Here is a 20809-nt window from a genome sequence, read left to right on the forward strand (position 1 = left end):
CAAGATAATAAAAGAACGAAGTACAAAAATGTAACATGACATCCTTCTACAGAATCATGTTGAATAAATTTTCGTGCATGAAAGGTCAAAAGAAATAAAAGTGAAGTGTATATAAGCTAAAAAAAACAATGTTAGGATATTTTTCCACTTGTTTTTTGTGCAGTAATTGAAAAAGGGTTTGAGTTATCTAGAGTGTTTACATATTAAACTGTTGTGCTAACATCTAGCCACTGCCACCTTGCCACTCACTCACCGATTGTTACTACTACTACTTCTAACCACTTTATGTGCCATGAAGCAGTGAAGCAGATTTAAGCACCCTTTCCTGATGGAAAAATCAGTAAGGTAAAACAGTGTGCTTATGAGCACTCAATACAAGCAAGAAAACCACAAAAGTCCTTGCAGTGGTGTAAAACTGTAAAATAAAATATCCGATATCCAATAAAATATCCAAGGTCACAACCAGAAGAACATATGTTAAAAACTTTAATATAAGAACACACAATAAAACAGTCAAGCAGTTTCGTCCTTACAATTAGGACTTCCTTGACTATTTTATTGTTTTCTTATATTAAAGTTTTTATGTTCTTGTGGTCATGACCTTGGATATTTTATTGGATATCACATATTTTATTCTACAGTTTTACACCACTATGAGGACTTTTGTGGTTTTCTTGATGGAAAAATGTAAATTATTTTTCTTTTCACTAATGCAGCTGGACTATAACCTATACAGATTCTTCCTGAGCGTGACTTGCTAGTACGGGTTGGTTAACCTGCACAATTATCCTGATTGACAGCTTGCACTTTTTTTTACCTGGTTAGGATCAATATCATAGCCATGCTTAGTTGCCAGAGTTCTTCCCATGGCCAAGTTAATTACATAGCCAATGATGGCAAGTGAAAAGGCAGTCCCAATCATGTCACCCCACTTGGTCACCTCTGGAACCATGGGCGCAGGCAACCTACAAGACAAAAGATGGTGTATCAGTAAACTGCTATTAGAGGTTAGCAAAATTCTAGCTGGCACATCTGCTCTTGTGTGTGTCAAATTTTCAGCTTTATTTACACTTTGTTTCCACGTTATTTCTCCCTTATCCTGAATCCATCTATTCCTGAACCTTATGTTACAATGCCTTCCCCAATGTTTTCTTTCATCTTTCATTCTTGTTTAGGCTGAGAATCAGAGATAGCATGACTGGCCACTTCATTTGTAATGGGGGGCAAATTTTGCTTTGTACCATACCTGTAACTCCCCTTCGTCCTCCTGAAGGTTAGACCTATGTGAAATGCCCCTCAAAGCTGTGATATGGACTGCCACACCTATCTGTTCATCACTAATATTCACTGGTGCAGGGTGAGAATTGAGGCAGCATAACTGGTCACTGCATTTATTGGTGGGGGGCAAATTTTACTTATACTCTAACCCTAGTTCCCCTCCATCCTCCTGGAAGATAGGCTCATGTGAAATGCCCCTTAAAGCTGAGACAAGAACTGTCATGCCAGTCTGTTCATTAATACATTTCACTGGAGACTCTGCTGCTTGGTCTCAGTAAGGAAACAGTCTCTCTTTCTGTCTTTCTTACTTTCCCACTGGAACATGAGAACTGGCTTTTAGTCACTAGATCCTACCTCTCAGTGCCAGTCTTCCATGAGGAGAATTATTAATCTGTCCCAGATCATTCACACTGCAGTCAGACATCAACTGTCATTTCATGTCTCTGCGCTAGCAGATCGGCATTAATTCTGTATTGTAAGTATAACTAGTCATTACTATGACACTGTTCACACATCAGTATGGCAGTTTAGTAAGGGACAATGACAATGAGCTTTATCCTGCAGTCATAGGTTTGATTCTGTCAGTCTCCACATACTGACTCTGAGCAAGCTTTGAAACACACTGTGTTCCTCAAGCACTTATGCATATTAAGGCCAAAATTATTACTTTTTTCTGAAGGATTATTTTGTAGTGTCTCTTTACACATTTTCATGTCTAACATTATTTTTAGAAATAAAAAAAATGTTGCTTAAGGGGCAACCAATAATATTGATTAAGGGGCAACCTGCTCTGGTTCACCTACCACTTATCAGAAGGATTTCTTTGCTTAATCTTCCTGTTCCTCTTTTTCTTAGATTAAACCAGCCTCTTCAGCCTCAGTGGGTACTCTGTCACTGCACGGGAGACAGCCTAACTTTCCACAAGGGTAGTGGGTGTCAGTGGATTATCTGCAGGAAGGCAGCCCACTGCCAGAGTGTAACACTAGCCCCTTTGTAGCTGAAAACAGAAGCAGTGCACTCTGCTTGTGCTGTATCTACCTCCATGGTGGTGCAGAGCACTGCCTCTGATCCTGCAGAAGGGGTGCACTCTGCTTGTGCTGTAGCTACCTCCATGGTGATGCAGAGCACTGCCTATGATCCTGCAGAAGCGGTGCACACTACCTGTGCTGTAGCTATCCATGGTGGTACAGAGCACTGCCTCTGATCCTGCAGAAGTGGTGCACTCTGCCTGTTCTGTAGCTACCTCCATGGTGGTGCAGAGCACTGCCTCTGATCCTGCAGAAGGGGTGCACTCTGCTTGTGCTGTAGCTACTTCCATGGCGGTACAGAGCACTGCCTCTGATCCTGCAGAAATGGTGCACTCTACTTGTGCTGTAGCTACCTCCATGGTGGTGCAGAGCACTGCCTCTGATCCTGCAGAAGGGGTGCACTCTGCTTGTGCTGTAGCTACCTCAATGGTGATGCAGAGCACTGCCTATGATCCCGCAGAAGCGGTGCACACTACCTGTGCTGTAGCTATCCATGGTAGTACAGAGCACTGCCTCTGATCCTGCAGAAGTGGTGCACTCTGCCTGTTCTGTAGCTACCTCCATGGTGGTGCAGAGCACTGCCTCTGATCCTGCAGAAGGGGTGCACTCTGCTTGTGCTGTAGCTACTTCCATGGCGGTACAGAGCACTGCCTCTGATCCTGCAGAAATGGTGCACTCTACTTGTGCTGTAGCTACCTCCATGGTGGTGCTGAGCACTGCCTCTGATCCTGCAGAAGTGGTGCATTCTGCTTTTGCTGTAGCTACCTCCATGTCAGTGCAGAGCACTGCCTCTGATCTTGCAGAAATGGTGCACTCTGCTTGTGCTGTAGCTACCTCCATGGTGGCACAGAGCACTGCCTCTGATCCTGCAGAAGGGGTGCACTTTGCCTGTGCTGTAGCTACCTCCTTGGCAATGCAGAGCACTGCCTCTGATCCTGCAGAAGTGGTGCACTCTACTTGTGCTGTAGCTACTTCCATGGCGGTACAGAGCACTGCCTCTGCTCCTGCAGAAATGGTGCACTCTACTTGTGCTGTAGCTGCCTCCATGGTGGTGCAGAGCACTGCCTCTGATCCTGCAGAAGTGGTGCATTCTGCTTTTGCTGTAGCTACCTCCATGTCAGTGCAGAGCACTGCCTCTGATCTTGCAGAAATGGTGCACTCTGCTTGTGCTGTAGCTACCTCCATGGTGGTGCAGAGCACTGCCTCTGATCCTGCAGAAGTGGTGCACTCTGCTTGTGCTGTAGCTACCTCCATGGTGGCACAGAGCACTGCCTCTGATCCTGCAGAAGGGGTGCACTTTGCTTGTGCTGTAGCTACCTCCTTGGCAATGCAGAGCACTGCCTCTGATCCTGCAGAAGTGGTGCACACTACCTGTGCTGTAGCTATCCATGGTGGTGCAGAGCACTGCCTCTGATCCTGCAGAAGTGGTGCACTCTGCTTGTGCTGTAGCTACCTCCATGGTGGCATAGAGCACTGCTTCTGATCCTGCAGAAGGGGTGCACTTTGCTTGTGCTGTAGCTATCCCCTTGGCAATGCAGAGCACTGCCTCTGATCCTGCAGAAGGGGTGCACACTACCTGTGCTGTAGCTGCCTCCATGGTGGTGCAGAGCACTGTCTCTGATCCTGCAGAAGGGGTGCACACTACCTGTGCTGTAGCTGCCTCCATGGTGGTGCAGAGCACTGTCTCTGATCCTGCAGAAGGGGTGCACACTACCTGTGCTGTAGCTATCCATGGTGGTGCAGAGCACTGTCTCTGATCCTGCAGAAGCGGTGCACTCTGCTTGTGCTTAGCTACCTCCATGGTGGCACAGAGCACTGCCTCTGATTCTGCAGAAGCAGTGCACTCTCCTTGTGCTGTAGCTACATACATGGCAGTACAGAGCATTGCCACTGATCCTGCAGAAGCAATGCATTCTGCTTGTGCTGCCGCTACCTCCATTGCAGTGCTGAGCACTGCCTCTGATCCTGCAGAAGCAGTAAACTGCACTGCTAACTAAAATAAGCCAAACCAAAAAGAAAAAAAAAATCATAAAGGAATCATTAAAAATAAATTATAGTCTTGTCTGTTAAAATGCTACATTTAGGCAGTTTTGCATTTCCTTGATGAACAGATACAGTTTGACTCTGAGTTGTTGTAGAGCTGAAGTAGTAGCCATGCGTATGAAGAAGATTACCTGTGTAATTATCAAACTATAATGTCTTAACTAGGCCTAACTCAAACTAAGGAGTACTAGATAGTTTACTTCTAAAATTTAAAGTCTTATTTAGTTGGCTTTTGTGTTGAATAGTACAGACTATAATAGCTGGCATGATGCCTCTGACACAACCACGACCAGGACCCAGGTGAGATGAGAGAATACATGCTACAGTCCTGTATACTCATTCTGTCATTTCAGCTAATGTGTAGTTGTAGTAGGGACAGGAAGATTATGTGGGTCACACAGCTCATTCAGATTAGGAACAGTGACCCCCTTGACTTTGGTTACCAGATGTCAGCTCCACCAGCAACTACTCCTCTGACATAGGTACACTGATGTCAACCTACCTGATGTCAGTCTCTCTTGTGCTGGTAGGGCAGCTGTTAGTCGCTACTAGTGTGACTGTTCTATCATTATCTGTTATTTAAAGCCATTTTTTACCAATGTTGATGTCATCACAACTTTTACAAGTCGTGCATGGATGTTCCTACTCCTCATCCTTTTGTAGGAGTGACAGTGTGCAAAGGATTAGTCCAGATAAAAATAACTTTAGCTAGCAGATCTAGAAGACTCTCTCCCTGATGTCCTGCCTGTGAGAGAAATAAAGTTGCCTCAACTAGCTAAAGTGATTTTTATTTGGACTAATCTTTTGTTCTGTTTCTTGTTACTCCTGTAACTCTCTGTCACACTCTGGGTCACAGGTCAGATACCAGACCTGATTCTACCTTTCTGGATTACCTCTGTTTCCTTTTGTAAGGAGTGAGGATCTTCTGCAGCTGGGGTATCCATTTCAGACCACAGTTTTCTGTCCCTTTACTGCTCCATGTTAACAGGTAGCCTTCTTCTATGACTTTCTGTTTTTTTCACTTCATTCAGAACTTTAGGCTACAAGTATGGTGCCTGCAGGCCTGGAAAGGTTTCTGTACCGAGCAGTCATAACAGTGATGAAGTTAGACTCATTTATTCCTGGAACTAGAACACTTCATACACATTCTGCACCATGGTCTGTTCCCATAACTTTTTTTTCTGTGATAAATGTTGGCACATCTTTAAGAAAAGACACTATAACTTAAGGAAACATAAGGGGAAGGGATAGTATTGCAACCTCCCTCATTATAATAATTTATCTATTTATAAATGTATTTATTGCTTTGATGTTGTGTTAGTGTAGTTCATTTAAGGAGTTGAGATATCAAGTTGTTGGAGATTTAGTAAGTCAGTTTTTTGTACTATTACATTTTAAGTTGAAAATTTCAGATTTTGCTGTAGGTATCTATTGTCATCAATGTGTTTTTCTTCAGAGAACTGTTTAATATAAGGCCCTGCTGTCTTTTGATATTTATTTTAGCAATAGTGATTTAATGAAAATTTGTGAATGCTTAACTGAAGTATTTTTTTTTTACTTTAGGTGACATAATTTAATGGCTAAGATGAAAAATGTGGGTGAAATTTTCAGTCTCCCACCTCTCTTAGTGAAGTATGAATAACAACCCAATATAATATCAATAACAAACATGTCTAGTGCTTCCAGGAGGTTGCTAATGGCAACTTCAACAGTGTCATTCTTTCCGATAGAGGGCCTAGTATGCGTGATATTGTTCTCAAGAACATGGCTCCTTTTTCGTGTCCTAACCCTGTTTCTCCCACTCTCCAGTTAAATCTGACCAAAATTCTACTATCCTCCCTCTGTAAAACCAGTGGGACCCCAACTGCGTATACCATGGTCTTTAGAGATTTTTCAAAAATAAACCTATTACAACTCATAGATTACCTCAATAAATTCCAAGGTAACCTTCCACCTTCTGACCTTGTTACCATAGCTTCCACTTGCACCTCTGATTTCTATTTATACCTAAGTAGTTGCACTGAAAAGTCCATCCTTTTCTGATTCATGTATAGTGGTAAACTTAAAAACAAATCCTTATTGTATAACTCTTATTTCAATAAACTGGTTAAAGAAAGGAAAATGACCAATTCTAGCACTGTCTTAGAAATCTTAAATACAGCATAAGAAAGTGTAAAGCTAAGTATGAACTCATGGTAGCCATGTCCACAAAAATAACTGTAAATACTTCTTTATTTTTACTGGTGGTTAAAAATTAATGTTCAAATATATCCAGTAGTTGTCTACAATAAAAGTTTCCACTCATCTCCCATGGAAGTAGACATCCCAGCAGACAAATTTAGCTCTAACTTTACTGTAGCAATCCAATGAGTTATTCCCTCTATCCCCAAAACATCTCTTCTAAAATTACCATACACCATATTGCATTATCCCTATCCAAAACTAAAAACCCTGCTTCCATAGTCCCCAAAATTGTACTGGAGTGCCTACTTAACTGCACTAACTTTGGGATGGTTAAACCTCTCCTTAGCCTTTTTAATACTAGCCTCCCCACAAGTTATTAATCTAATGTTTGGAGAACTGACATTATGGTCTCAGTAAACAAGTGGAATGTAAGCCTATGGAGCACATCATATCCATGCTAATTCATATGGTTATAGGAAACCTTCTGGCCCTTGATTCCAGTCTGTTTGGCTTTGTCAAAGGCAGATGGTGTCTCCTTAACCTTGTAGACTTCTTAGAAAAGGTCACAATGTTATGGACTATGGTCATTCAAACTGTTTAACATGACCTTGCAAAAGCATTCAATACATTACCTTATGCAGGTATTGATGATAAGTATGCTAACAGTAATGGAAATCCCTGTGTTGTTAAATGGATAGTAACTGGCTGACTGACAGACCCCTGTGGTGAAAGCTGAAGCTTTTTCTGAATGAAGAATGTTAATTATGGTATCCCTTAGGGGTTAATAAGTATTGGGCTCTCTCCCGTGGCTTTATTTCTCTGATATCCAATCTAATGTTCCAGACTTTTGATAAGTTAAGTTTACAGACTGGGTACAATTGTCTGCTAACCTTACAACATACAATTACTTAACCAAAGGCTTGACAAGGCCATTTCTTGTGCATCAACAATGGTCTTGAGCCAAATGATAACAGATTTAATGTGACTCTGCTTGATAAATAAAATGTTCCACCTTTTGTCATAGATTGGTAGCCATTGGATTGTTCTCAATCTTCTATCAATCCCTTCCTTTTTGAGTAACAAAAGAACCTGTCCAATTTGACTTTCTGTACTTCCATAGAATGAGTAACTCCAGAAATACCTGCACTAAGGATCTTAACCTACATAAAAATTAAATAAGACTTGTTGGTGCGATAGGTATATAACCAAATACATTCTATACCTATGGAACAGACTTCACCTACATGTAAAACAAAGCAGCACTCTGGACATTTTCAAAATTAATCTCCATTACTGGACGGGTAGTCATAAATTCTCTTCTGGGTTATCTTTAAAAACAAAATGAAAACTCCAGCAAAGGTAGAACTTTCACTGAGTGACCTCCCAAACCTCTTGTATCAGAGGCACATGAGATATATGCAAATGATCTTTATGAACATCAGGTGTTTCAACTAATTGTCAATTATGAATGCCCATGACTTGTTTCGTCATTTTAATGGATAATTCCAGGCCAATAAAGCCAAACCCCATTAGCTGTGGATATGCATATTTTGGCCTTGTTATGACCTCATCAGTACAACACAAGCAGAGTGACTAAGCATTAGAAACACAGGGCTGTTATACCCAACTGATGTCCATTATCATTAGGGTCACTGCAAAAATATCCCAAACAACAAACTAAAATAATGAGTGAGAAGGTCACTGAAAAACCAATCATTAAAAACAAAATGAAAACTTCAGCAAGGCTAGAACTTCCACTGAGTGACCTCCCAAACCTCTACCACATAGCTGTTTGTGGCAGGCATAGTTTTATAACTGATACTAGGCAAACAGTCACTAGCCATTACGAGCCAAGACAAATAAGCCCCTTGAATTACATTGTGATTCAATGGTGTTCACCCCCTTTGGCTATTAATTAAACTTATGTATATTAAATACTAATCAAGAGTAGGTAAAATTATGCTGTATTATGCATGTCTTGTAAAATGCATTTTGAAAAAACAGCAGTTAGAAAGTGAATATTTTACTGTTTCCACACAGCAGTTATATCAGTCTTTGCTATCAAAGAATGCCTTGAAGTAATGTACGTTTCTTGGAGTTTTTACTAGTCTCTTAAATTTCTCTCTTTTACTGCTATGTCTGTTATTTAAAGTTACAACCATCTGCATAATTTTAGCAGGAATTATAATATTGTGATCTGAAGAGTCATGATAGCCACAGACTGGCTCAGTGTCATGCTCCCAATAATTTTGCAAATCCAGAATAATCTATCCATCTGCTGCTTGTGTTACCTCCTGGAATTCCCCTGTCACATTTGATAGCCAAGACTGCTAATGCTTTGAAATTAAGCAAGATCAGTTTTGTATAAATGACTTTTGTTATATTTAAGGAAACCCTTGTGGGTCTCAGCAATGTAAGATAATCTAAATAGATGGTCCTTCTTAGTCTCAACAAAGTAAGATATAGGAGTTGCAGTCAAAATCACAGGCACAGTTTTTTGTTACTCTGAATGCTTATCAAATGGATTTTGTACTCACACATACCTCTCAACCAATCAGGGATAAATTTCAACAGAATCAGGGACAAAGCCAGAAAAAATCGGGGACAATCAGGGACACTTTTAAAATACTTGTGCTATTAACGTGAGACATTCACAGAATCGCAGAATATGAATAATGTACATTTTGTGAGGTAAAAGAAATCTACAACTCTTAATTATTGCCATTATTCATTAAGTTTAATTCACCAACTTTCCTCTAAAAGTCACCAGTTTTAGGAGGGATTAAGAGGGACAGAGCTAAAATTTGAGTCAGAATCAGGGATGTCCCTGAAAATCAGGGACAGTTGAGAGGTCTGTACTCACACTATTTTTCTTGCACATAGAAAAGATAGTAGTTCTTATTGTTTTGCAAAAGTAAATGTTTCATTTTTGCTGGACATCTTACCAGACTTATTGTTTATTTGGACTATCAGTGAAGAAAAACTATAGACAGTGGTAATTTCATCTTGAGTCTTTTCTCATTTTATATATATATATATATATATATATATATATATATATATAAGGTTGTAACAATTTGAACAAACAAGTGTGTGTTAGAAACTGGAGGAACCTTTAAAATTCTGTGAGTGATTTTTTCCTTAGATTTTTTTTCATTATTTATTTATTTTTTTCCCATTGGAGATTTTATGTCATGTGATACTGTTGATTTATATTTATGTGTGAAAGTCTAAACTATTATTTTTTTTTCTGAAGAAGGTCTATGAATTAAAAGAACAAAAAACGTAATTAGTTGTAGTTTTTCCTTGGTGGTCTTTGTACAAAAGAACATTGTGTTTTTGTTATTCTACAAACACCGTATAACATTCTTGTTTTCCACTTGTGGGCACACTCTCTTGTGATGGTTTTAATTGTGTGGCTATATCTTTACATTTGACCATTAGGCTATGGATATTGTGGATTGGTAATAACACACTTGAATTTCTGAAAATTTGTCAAACTCTTGACTCTCAAACTAAGGATCGTTGCCTGGGATAAGGAAATCTGAAATCACAAATGTAGACAATATTGTTTTGAGGAGCATGCCTAGGTTAGATGAAGTGTACTTTTCATTTAATAGTTAATGACAATCCACACAAAATGGATAATCATTCTTTAAAATTAAACCAGTTAGTTATAAATTTGCTTCATGACCTTTTTGAAGCTCATGTGAAACCATCTCTTCTTTCAAAATAGTTTTGTGAAATGTATATGTGAGAATTATTTAATATTGTTAAAGCCTGAAGAGACACATACGTATTTTCACTCTTTACAGCTCCAAGCTGTGCTTCATGTATTTTCTCAAGCATTTTGACTTTTAGCTGATTTGGAACTATTATTCTGCAGGATTTGAACAAAAGACTTCACATAACTGATGCCATTGTGAAATTATAAACATGTCTGTATTTGCAATGGAACTTATTTTCTTTTCAACTGGCCATCCTGTTATCACAGTGTTTCTTAGCAACTGACCGCATTTCTTTATTAGACCATGTACTGCGGTAGCATTGTCGCCGTCACAGTTAGATGTTGCCCGTTCGATTCTCAGCTAGAGCGTCTTCTGTGGGATGACATGCGTGAACGGGCGTTCCTTCGTTGAAGGTTGTGCATTAGGCCCAGCAAGCCAGCAGGTAAAACTCTACTGCCAATCATTAGTGGACTGGAGTTCCGCTGTGGCGACCCCTAACCGGGAAAAGCCGAAAGGCACAAACAAACACTCTTCAGACTCATGCAACTTTGCTGATACTGGTATACAAGGAATGTGTGATGCCATGTCTACACCTGGATTCAGCAGTTCCTCCTTGCTTTCCCTCATATAAGCTCTACTTAAATGCAATATGAATTGCTATTCTGGGTTTATATGCAATTGTCAAGTTATATTTCTTTAAAGTGAGCAGCATTCTTTGTGGATGCTGTAGTGTTTTATTTAGAAGTTTTAGAAAAACTGTAATTAATTATGGCTCCTCTCAACATTGACTTTAATACCATTCATATGCTTATAGAACTTATGAAAGTCACAAAGGCTAGAAGTTATTCTCAGTCTGAGCATGTCTTGTTCGCAGTTTATTTAATGCTCTTGAAGCACAGTTAGGAACTTTTCTTGCAATAACTTTGCACAAGTACCAGTTTGACTGGCAGTTAACCTCATATTCACCTATGAACTTTTCCAATCTCATGTCATATTTTATTTTGGTTTATCCTAAACTAGCTATGCTATCAATGATGTTTGCAATACCTTCTAGTCCATTTATAACTCGTGCAATAGTTCTTCGATAAATCTCAGCTGCTGAAAAATTTAAAAAACTAAAAAATGGTATTCCAATGAATCTGCATCTTCCCAATGTTCTGCTGTATCTACACATCTTTGAAATTTCTGGATCACATTCGAGTTACCAAAAGCCTAGCAAGCATCAAGCATAGAACATATTTAGCTTTTGGCATTAAAGACACAACAGATTCTTTAGTCATGAGTGTATAATGCTCCCTTAGAATTACCATGTTCAGATCTTGCAATCAGATTCTGTTGATTTCTGGTTTAACCAAGTCATCGTATTGTTCACCCATGAAATTGTCTCAGTTTGTTTTGCAGTCATATCCCAGTGGTCCATATCCTTTAGGTCCTTTTCAGTCTTTTTTGTCTTAGTACAACGGAAGTTCTCCTTGGGACACGCACGACTATGAAAATTTTTGAGTTTGGCTTAAAACTCCAGAGTGAGTACAACTTCCATGTACATTCCAAGCCCACATATCTAAGATAATGTAGACTTTATTTCCCGAGTTTAATCTAATGCTAAGCAGATCTGGAATGTAGCAGGTGAAGTGCTCAAGTAGAAGATCTTGCAAGCAGGATGTGCATGACACATGTAAGTTCCAGGGCAACTACAGCAATGGACAGCAATAAACAAACTAAAAAGGCAGCAACCAAGGCCAAAAGGATGCTGGGCTATACTGCTGCTGCTGGTATAAACAGCAGGGAAAAGGAGTAATTATACTGCTCTGTATGTTATTAGTGACACCTCACATGGAATACTACATCCAGCTTTCGAGACCATATAGGGAAAATGAAACAAAAACACACCACACAGACAAATATTCTAGTTATTGGGGATTCCATTGTAAGACATACTGATGTCCCTCTTACCAGGCTAAACAAGGAGAAGATCACAGTGAGCTGTGTGTCTGCAGCCAGGATCCACCAGATCATGCATACACCTAAGTCTTTAAACTAGAAGTACCAGAATGACATGGTCGTAGTCCATGCGGGCGGAAACAATCTAAGACATACCTCACTGGACTAGATGAAGACAGACATGATGGAGCTCTCTGAATATGTGTTCCAGGTGGTTATGAATGTAACCTTGAGTAGCATCCTTCCTTCACCGATGATGATACCACAGTACCAGCAAAAAATGATTGGTTTCAACAATTGGGTCAGTTTCTAGTGCCACAACAAGGGGATCCAATATCTGTCAGCCTGCAGATACATGATCAACAAGCCAGAATGCTTTGTCAGAGATGGTTTGTACTTGTTACCACTTGGCTACTGGATATTGGAAAAAAATAATCTATCCCCACAGTGCCTTTTTTAGGCTGTACCAAGTTGTTAAACCCTCCAACATAACAAAAATCACTCACAACTACCTAAATGTACTGCTGCTCAATGCTAAGAGTTTAAATAAAAAACTGCACTCTCTAGAAGCACTTCAAACCCTGGAGAATGTAGACATATGTGCAGTCACAGAAACATAGTTCAGAACCATGGAAAGTACCCTGGCTATAAAAGGCTACAATGTCTTTCAACATTTTAGTCTCCCTCAGCTCAGGATAATAGAAAGGGAGGAGCAGATACAGTGTTCATAAATGACAATTGCACTGCTAAACTGGTCCAACAACATGACTTGCTTGAGCTATTCCATGCTCAATTAGCCATAGGTGTGACCCCTATCATATCCTTGCTAACTAATTATCCCCATCCATGTGAAGCAGAGTTCCTCCCTAACCAAATTCAAGTATTCCTTGACAATTGGATGGGGAACAGGAAATTCATCCCTGGTTTGGCACCTATGTCTCTACTGGACTTAGGCACCCTGTAAATGGTTCATCTCCCAGGCCCCTGCTTGTAAATGTTTAATCTCCCAAGCCCCTGCTTACACTTATCAAGAGTACCAGAACTTGTCAGATATTTGGGTTGCATGACTAGGCTTAAAAGGTCCTTGTGGTCATTAGTCTAGTAAAGACCTATGAACCTATGTGTCTGGAAAACCATACCTTCTACCTAAACCTAATGGAATCTCTTAACATTCAGCTTAACACCATACCTATGGGTGACTTCAGCTACTCCTCCATTAACAGTGACATTCATACAATCCATAATTCACTTGCTCAGAGGTTTTTGGACTTCATCAGTGCAAATGCTCTGGAGTAACTAGTTAGTAGAGGTACAAATATCCTAGACCTGGGGGGTGCTGCTGCCTTCCATGCAATAACTCCTCCCTGGTAAGATCTGACCACAAAATGATCTCCTTTAGTATCACAACTAACCTAGAATCCCCATCAAACTCCAAACCCGTTAAGAACTTTGCTAAGACCAATTACCTCAAACTAAGTGAGAGCTTAATAATCTTCAAAGCCTCTCCAAACTGGAATGGCACTGAAGCCATCTCTGAGCTGTACACAAAGCACTGTGCAACCATATTCATAGCTGATAGGGAAGACAGTGCCTGTCCAAGTCAAACATATGATTACTGGCAAAAATAAACCACCCTGGTGGAACCATAACATAAATAGGCTATTCAACAAATGGAAAAACATCCTCTCCAGAACCAAGAAGGAACAGACAAAACAGTGCAAAAAGACACTCACCAGTTTAAACAAACAAATAAGAGAGCTGGTGAAATCTCCCAAAGCAAACTATGAGGCAAAGGCAGCCTCCCAGGTGAAAAATAGTCACAAGGCTTTTTAAATTATGCTTGTAATCTAAATGGAATAGTTTAGCAATGTGCTGAGTTTATCATGAATGGCAACACTTACACCCATCCTGAAACTATAGTAAATTTGCTGGCTGACAAGTTCAAGTTCAAACTTCTCCCCCACATCATCTCCTACTACACCCAAAGAAATACCTGCAACCATCCCCCTACTGGTCATTACTAGGCAACAGGTCTTTAATGTGCTCACTAAAGCCAAAAACACAGCCTCCATATGTCTTGACAACATTCCAGGATGCTTCTTAAACAGTTTAAAACAGAATCTATCAGGGTCACAAGAAGCCATCTTTAACCACAGCCTCTGGAAGGTGCTTTGTCCTAGAGGCGTGCAGGACTGCAACAGTTGTCCTTCTGCACAAGGGGGCTCATCAACTGACCCAGGGACTAAAGACCCATAAACCTGACCAGTCTTATCTGCAAGGCTATTGAGAAAATTATCATGGACTTGATCAATAACATAGGAACTCTCCAAATACTGGACCAGACCCAATTTGGCTTTGTCAAATGGAGGTCTTTCCTGCTCAGTCATAGATTTATAGAGTCATAGAGTGTTACTAGGCTAACAACCCAGGGGGCCTTTCTAAGCCTAGGCAAGTTTTCCCAAAGGAATAATGATGCTCTGTATCCAAATAGGAAATTGAGTGCCAGACATTTATAAACTAGCTGTGTCCATAAGGGACATGGGTAACAGGCCCAGTGTAAATTTCCTATTTCCCATCCACTGGTCTAGGCTGTACTTAAACTGGGTAACAGACAAACTCAGCTTCACATGGATGGGAAGCCTGTTCCATAGGTGGGGCAGTCTCTGGGACACATATCTGTCTCTCTGGTATGTTCTTTTTAAGTCACAGACAAAATTCAAGTCCCTGGACCTTGTATTTCTGATACTTCTTGACTTATGAATATGTAGAAGATTTATAAGTGTGGAATTTGCTGATGTCTTGAACGCTAGGCATAAATCACACCTCAGTAACCTATAGGAGACTGAGTAGAGAGAAAGGACTTTAAGGTGCACTGTACAAGGTAAAGCAACTTAAAGCATTCTGCGTAAGGCAGGTTTCTTATGCCCTGTATTCTTTTTGTAAGGAACTTCTGAGGCTGCTCTAGTTGCTGCACATGCCTAGTCAGGTACATACCATAGGAAGTACTGTACTCTATGATTGGCACGACAAGGGCAGAGTGCAGTGCGACAATGACCTCTTTGGACATAAGTGCCATGCTCTTACTTATAAGTTGCACAACATAAAAGGATTTCCTCACCACTGTGCCCATGTGGTGTTCAAAGGTTAGGCTACGGCTATGTACGTACCCAGATCCCTGACCACTGAGTCAATTCTTAAGGGCGTATTATCAGCATGGTAATTAGCCAGGATGGTTGACTTCCCTAAAGGTACAGTTATACATTTCTTAGCATTGAGTTTAAGACCATGGCTTTGGCACCATTTGTTATCCAGAAATAGGACTTCTTGAAGAATGCCAGTGTCTGCAGAGGAATCAATGACAACCTCTAGCTTGCAATCATCTGCAAACTTAGTCAGCTGTAAAACACCATCATTTTCTTCCATGTCAGAGAAATAGATGCCAAAAAGGAACAGGCCCAGTATCAAGCCCTGGGGGACACCCCTAGTGACTGGCCTCTTGGTGGAGGTGGCCTCACCAATTTTGACCTCCTGGGTCCAATCAATGAGCCAATTGGCTATCCAGTGGGTGATAAAAGGGTTTAAATAGCTAAATTAGTGAGTTTGTCGATAATGCCTTAGTGGGGTATTGTATCAAAAGCCTTGGCCAGGTCAAGCTAAGCTGTGTGTACAGTCTTACCTTCATCCAGTTCTTTGGTGACCCTCTCAAAAAAGTCCACCAGATTTGATAGGCAAGACCTTTCTTTACCAAAGTAGAACTGTAATAGGTCCAGCGTTTGTAGATTACCTATGTTCTCATTTATCATGTCCATGATGATTCCTTCCATGGCCTTACATATGAGACTAGTAGGACTTATGGGCCTGTAGTTACCTGGCCAGTGGTTCGACCTCCTTTGTGCAGGGAATGACTGTAGCCATCTTCCACTCCTTGGGCATAAAACCTGACTGAAGGCTTCAGCTGAAAAGTGATTGAAGTGAAACAGAGTCATGTTTCATGCTTTTTATTAAACATACCAGGTTGTTATCGGGGCCCATAAATGCAGTATTTTTGGCCTTGGAAAGTGCACTGATGACCTGTTCACTAGCAATGGTTGTAGAGATTGTTGTATGTGGTATTTATATTGGCCTATCGGTGGGGAGTGGGTGGAGAAATATGAGCTGAACCGGTCAGCCAAAAGGTTGACAATGGTCTCTATTTTCTCCTTTTTAATTTCTCCAACTCATTTGTGTTTCTATTACCATGATGGGAATGGACCTCATTCCTAAGTCAAAATATGATTACATTTCATGAAATTAGTATAGTCTCAGTCTTTAGTGTTAGCCCAAAGTGCTCTTCATAGCACCCACAATATGCCCAGTAATGACTCCTTCTGCAATCTATACAGAGTTACATGCACTGGTAACATTTCTAAGCATGATTGTAAATTCTTTTTTATATGACCTGTTGCTCCTGCTACTATTGGAACTGTCTGGGTATCCTTCTTCCACATTGCCCTCATTTCCTACAAATCCTGGTATTTTGTGACTTTGTGTCTGTATGTAAGGCACTGTAGTCACTGGGTATAGCAATTTGAATTATTAATGCTACTTTTGTCTTCTTTTCATATACTATAGCTGGTTTTCTTGTGTCTATTTTTTGAATTGTTGGTAATGGGCGATACCATGTGATATAAACTTCATCATTTTCTATAAACTTCATCATTTTCTGTAATGCTTTGTGGCTCATGTTTCCAATGTTTTTCAGATACTTCAATATTATAATCTTGCACATTCCCCAATGCAAAAGTCCTGCCACATTATTATGCCTTTCAGTATACAGTCCTTCTGCGATTAGTATGTCACAATCAGCTATAAGATGTGCAACTGTTTCCAGTTCTGTTTTACCAAACCTATATTTGTCTATTTTGCCCACATGTTCAATGGACTTTGTAAACCAGCATGTGCATAGTCCACTGTCTTGGGCCACCAATATTAACCTTTCGTCTTTTAGTTTAAATTCACCTCTCCATAACCATTCCTGAGTTCAGCCCCGATCAACATGAGGTTGTTACAAGAGTTTTCTGTACTTGCAGCTATATTTATGCATTTTCCACATTTATTGTCTTCTCGTCTGATTCTTCACCTTATGTTCTTTCTTTTGTTTTATGGCACATTCATTTGCTGCCTGATTTTTATCTACTTCTGGTTTGATTTCCATTCCAGCTTAATACCAATTTGCTTCTGCTAAACTAAGCAGGAATGTCATCTTAGACTTGTTTTCCTTTTGTTTTAAAACTTTCACTATGTTTGGGTCTTTTGAGGTCAGCAGATATGTATGCAGTCCTACAATTGCAGATCTATACATGTAATCAACTTCAAGGAGGCCCATACCTCCTTCAGAACGGGGAATATATAGTCCTGGTATATACTGATTATTATAAATCATTTAATGAGCATGAAGCATCCTTCTTGTTTTCCTGTATAACCGATACAACACCTTTTGGGGCCAATCAGTCACTCTAAGACTGTAAGTTAGGACAGGGAGATCAAATTGATTTATAGCTTGAACTTTGTTCCTAGATGTCAGCACTGTTTTCAGTATTAATTTTAGTCTTCTAAAATATTCCTTATTAAATTGTATTCACATTTGTTTATGTTTTGTGTTGATCCTTCATCAATTCCCAAATATTTAAACACTCCCTCTTGCTTAAGTTCTTTTATATCACTTTCTTTTCCCAAAGTGATGTTTTCTTGGTGGTGTAGCTTTCCTGCTTTAAAGCTGGCTTTTGCACATTTATCAGGATAAAATAACATTCTTATATCATCTGAAAAAGTTTTAGCCACTTGCAGTTGTGCTTTCAGCTCTTCATCTGATGCACTATACAGTTTTATGTCATATACAAAAAGAAGATGAGAAGTATTTACACTTTGTTGTTTTCTGTGAGCCAAATTGTAACCATGACCTAATCTGTTAAGTAGACAGCTTAATGGGTTAAGGGCAAGGCAAAAGTACAGTGGTGACAGAGTCACCCTGGAATATCCCCCTTTGAGTTTTTATCCCTGGGTTAATAATTTGCCCTTTATCATGGCTTAACTGCAAAGTGGTTTGCCACTGTTTCATGGTGACTGTAATATAATTGATAACTGTAGGGTGTATCATACATTTTTAAGCAGACGTTTATCCATGAATGTGGGATACTGTCAAATGCTTTTTTGTAGCCTATCTATGCCATACTTAGATTCTTCCCCTTTTTACAGTTCTCTGTTATGGCTTTATTTAACAACAGATGATCATTTGTTCCATATGACTTTCTTGTGTTTCCCCTTTTGTTCTATTGCAATGATTGAGTTTTCTTCTAAATGACTATAAACTCTGTCGGCATCAATTTCAGTGTATAATTTATACGTCATCAGAAGGCAAGTTATTGGTTTATAGTTTTTAGGATAACTTGTAGGTTCATTCTTACGTAGGAGTATTGTGTTTCCTGTTGTTAACCAGGTTGGTGTCTGTTCAGGGTGTGCGTATAAATAGTTCTTACTCATGGCTAAATCTCCATGTAAAGATGTTAATACTTTTAGCTAGAAGTTAGGTACTGCATCTGGGCCTGGGCTTTTCCAATTAGGAGTTTTCTTAAGTTTGTTTCAATTTCTTTGGTCATTTCTTCATCCCATTTCACATCCTGTACATTTTAACTTCTTATTCTTTCTTTTACTTCTTCCAGCCATTCAGTATCATTGTTATGTTCCCCAGGATCTTCAGTGTGGGTTCTGCTATTTAGAATAAGTTATTCACATTGTTGTGTAGTTTTCCTGAGGTTTTGGACATAGCTGTAGAAAGCATTGGGGTTGTCCTTTGCTTAAAAAGCAAAATTTTCTTCAAATTTAGCCTTTGAAGTATTACTTAATCCTCTTAGCTGCCTGCTTAGATTGCTCAGGGGGTTTTAGTATGTATGGCTTTGTTCCTCCTATGCTTGGCCAAGTTTTTTTCTTTTGTTCTAAAAGTGATTGATACTGTAATTCCACCAGGGTGGCTTGTCTTCTGAGTTTGTATTATTCTTAATAAGAGTGGGCACAGCTCACTCTGTACAGCTATCAATATGGCTGTACAGAGATTTTGTAAATAGCTCAGCATATGTTATGGTGTTTACTGAGCTTGAAGCTGCTTGGAATTTAGCCAAGGTGTTGCTTAGTAGACAGATGTTAGCCTTGGAATAGTTTCTAAAGGATTTTGATTTTGCTGGATCCCTGGATTTAATTTTTATTTCTGTTGATATGCCTTACGGTCAGATCTGACGAGCAAAAACATTACATTGGGTGAGGCACATTGGCCCTCCCCATGTTTGTGTGTACAAGGTCAAGGATGATTATACTCCTGGTAGGAGAATGGAACAGCTGTTCAGGATCTGGTAGATATCTTCAGGAAGGTCACCAGAGCCATGGCTGAGGCTAAAATAGTCCACACCACTTATCTAGACCTGACCAAAGCTTTCAACACAATCCCTCATGCCAGATCATTGAAAAACATACTGAGTTAGGCATAAACCCCTACATCATCAGATGGATAGCCAACTGGCTCACTGACAGGACACATGTTGTCCAAGTAGGTGAATCTACTTCTGATACGAAATCTATTACTAGTGTGTCCCACAGGTCTCAGTGTTGGGACCCCTCCTGTTTGGTATATACTTCTCTGAAGTGAAGGCCAGTGTTGGGGCCTCTGATTCACCAAGTTTGCTGATGATTGTAAGGTGGGAGCAATCATGGAATTACCAAGTGATGTTGACATCCTACAAACAGGCCTAAAAATGACAAACAACTGGTGGCAAAACCATGGTCTGAGACTAAAGGCTAAAAATGCACAATTAGACCCTTTGCTAAATCAGATATACCTGCAAATTATAATATTGATAGCACACCCATAAAAATAGACGCAATGGTGACCTAGGAATACAGATAGTAACCTAAACTTTAACCACCAGGTAGCTACAGTAGTGAAGAAATCCTTCTATGTGGCTCAACTTATAAGTAAAAGCAATGACATCAAGATCAAAGGAAGACATAGTGCCATTGTACTCGGTCCTCATCAGGCCCATAATCAAGTACAATGTTCCCTTTTGCATGTACTTAACCAGGCACTTACACCAATTGGAGTGCCCCTACAGGTTTCTCTGTAAAAAATACAAAACATAATACACTTCTTATGCAGATTGAATAAAGTCCCTACCCCTTTACTCCATCTCCTATCATTTATTGAGAGGGGACATGCCTGATCTACAAGGCATTCTCTGATCCAGCCCTGATGAAAATGTTGCATATTCACAAGAAAATTATACAAGGGTAATCCATAGACCTGAACCTTATTTGTGACTGTAACAGATCTTGTTAGAGAGACAGATTTGGACAGATTTGTATACCAAAGGCTTCCTAGTCTACGGAATAAACTTCCCATTTTTGTAAAACAATGCCTGTCCCTCACTCTGTTCAAAAAGAATTTGGATAAATGTATGGGGAACCGTGCAAACTGTAAAACTTCTGGGGGAACTGCCTGTGTCCCTTATGGACAGAGGTAGTCTGTAAAAAGACTCAGGGCTCTGACACCTGAAGACCCACTACCGTGATACTACCTCATCC

General features: G+C 39.9%; 1 protein-coding gene across 1 annotated transcript in view; it reads right to left on the bottom strand.

Moving 5' to 3' along the window:
* The window catches only part of SLC26A9 (solute carrier family 26 member 9), a 292279-nt gene that overhangs the window by 147468 nt on the left and 124002 nt on the right, over positions 1–20809 (bottom strand). Inside the window, exon 8 of the mRNA XM_044076840.1 lies at positions 818–965. Coding sequence (XP_043932775.1) covers positions 818–965 — 148 coding nt within the window. The remainder of the gene's footprint in view (positions 1–817; positions 966–20809) is intronic.

The sequence above is a fragment of the Protopterus annectens genome, chromosome 7.part0 (genome assembly GCF_019279795.1).
Source record: "Protopterus annectens isolate FY-2018-M chromosome 7.part0, PAN1.0, whole genome shotgun sequence".
Lineage (NCBI taxonomy): Eukaryota > Metazoa > Chordata > Ceratodontiformes > Protopteridae > Protopterus > Protopterus annectens.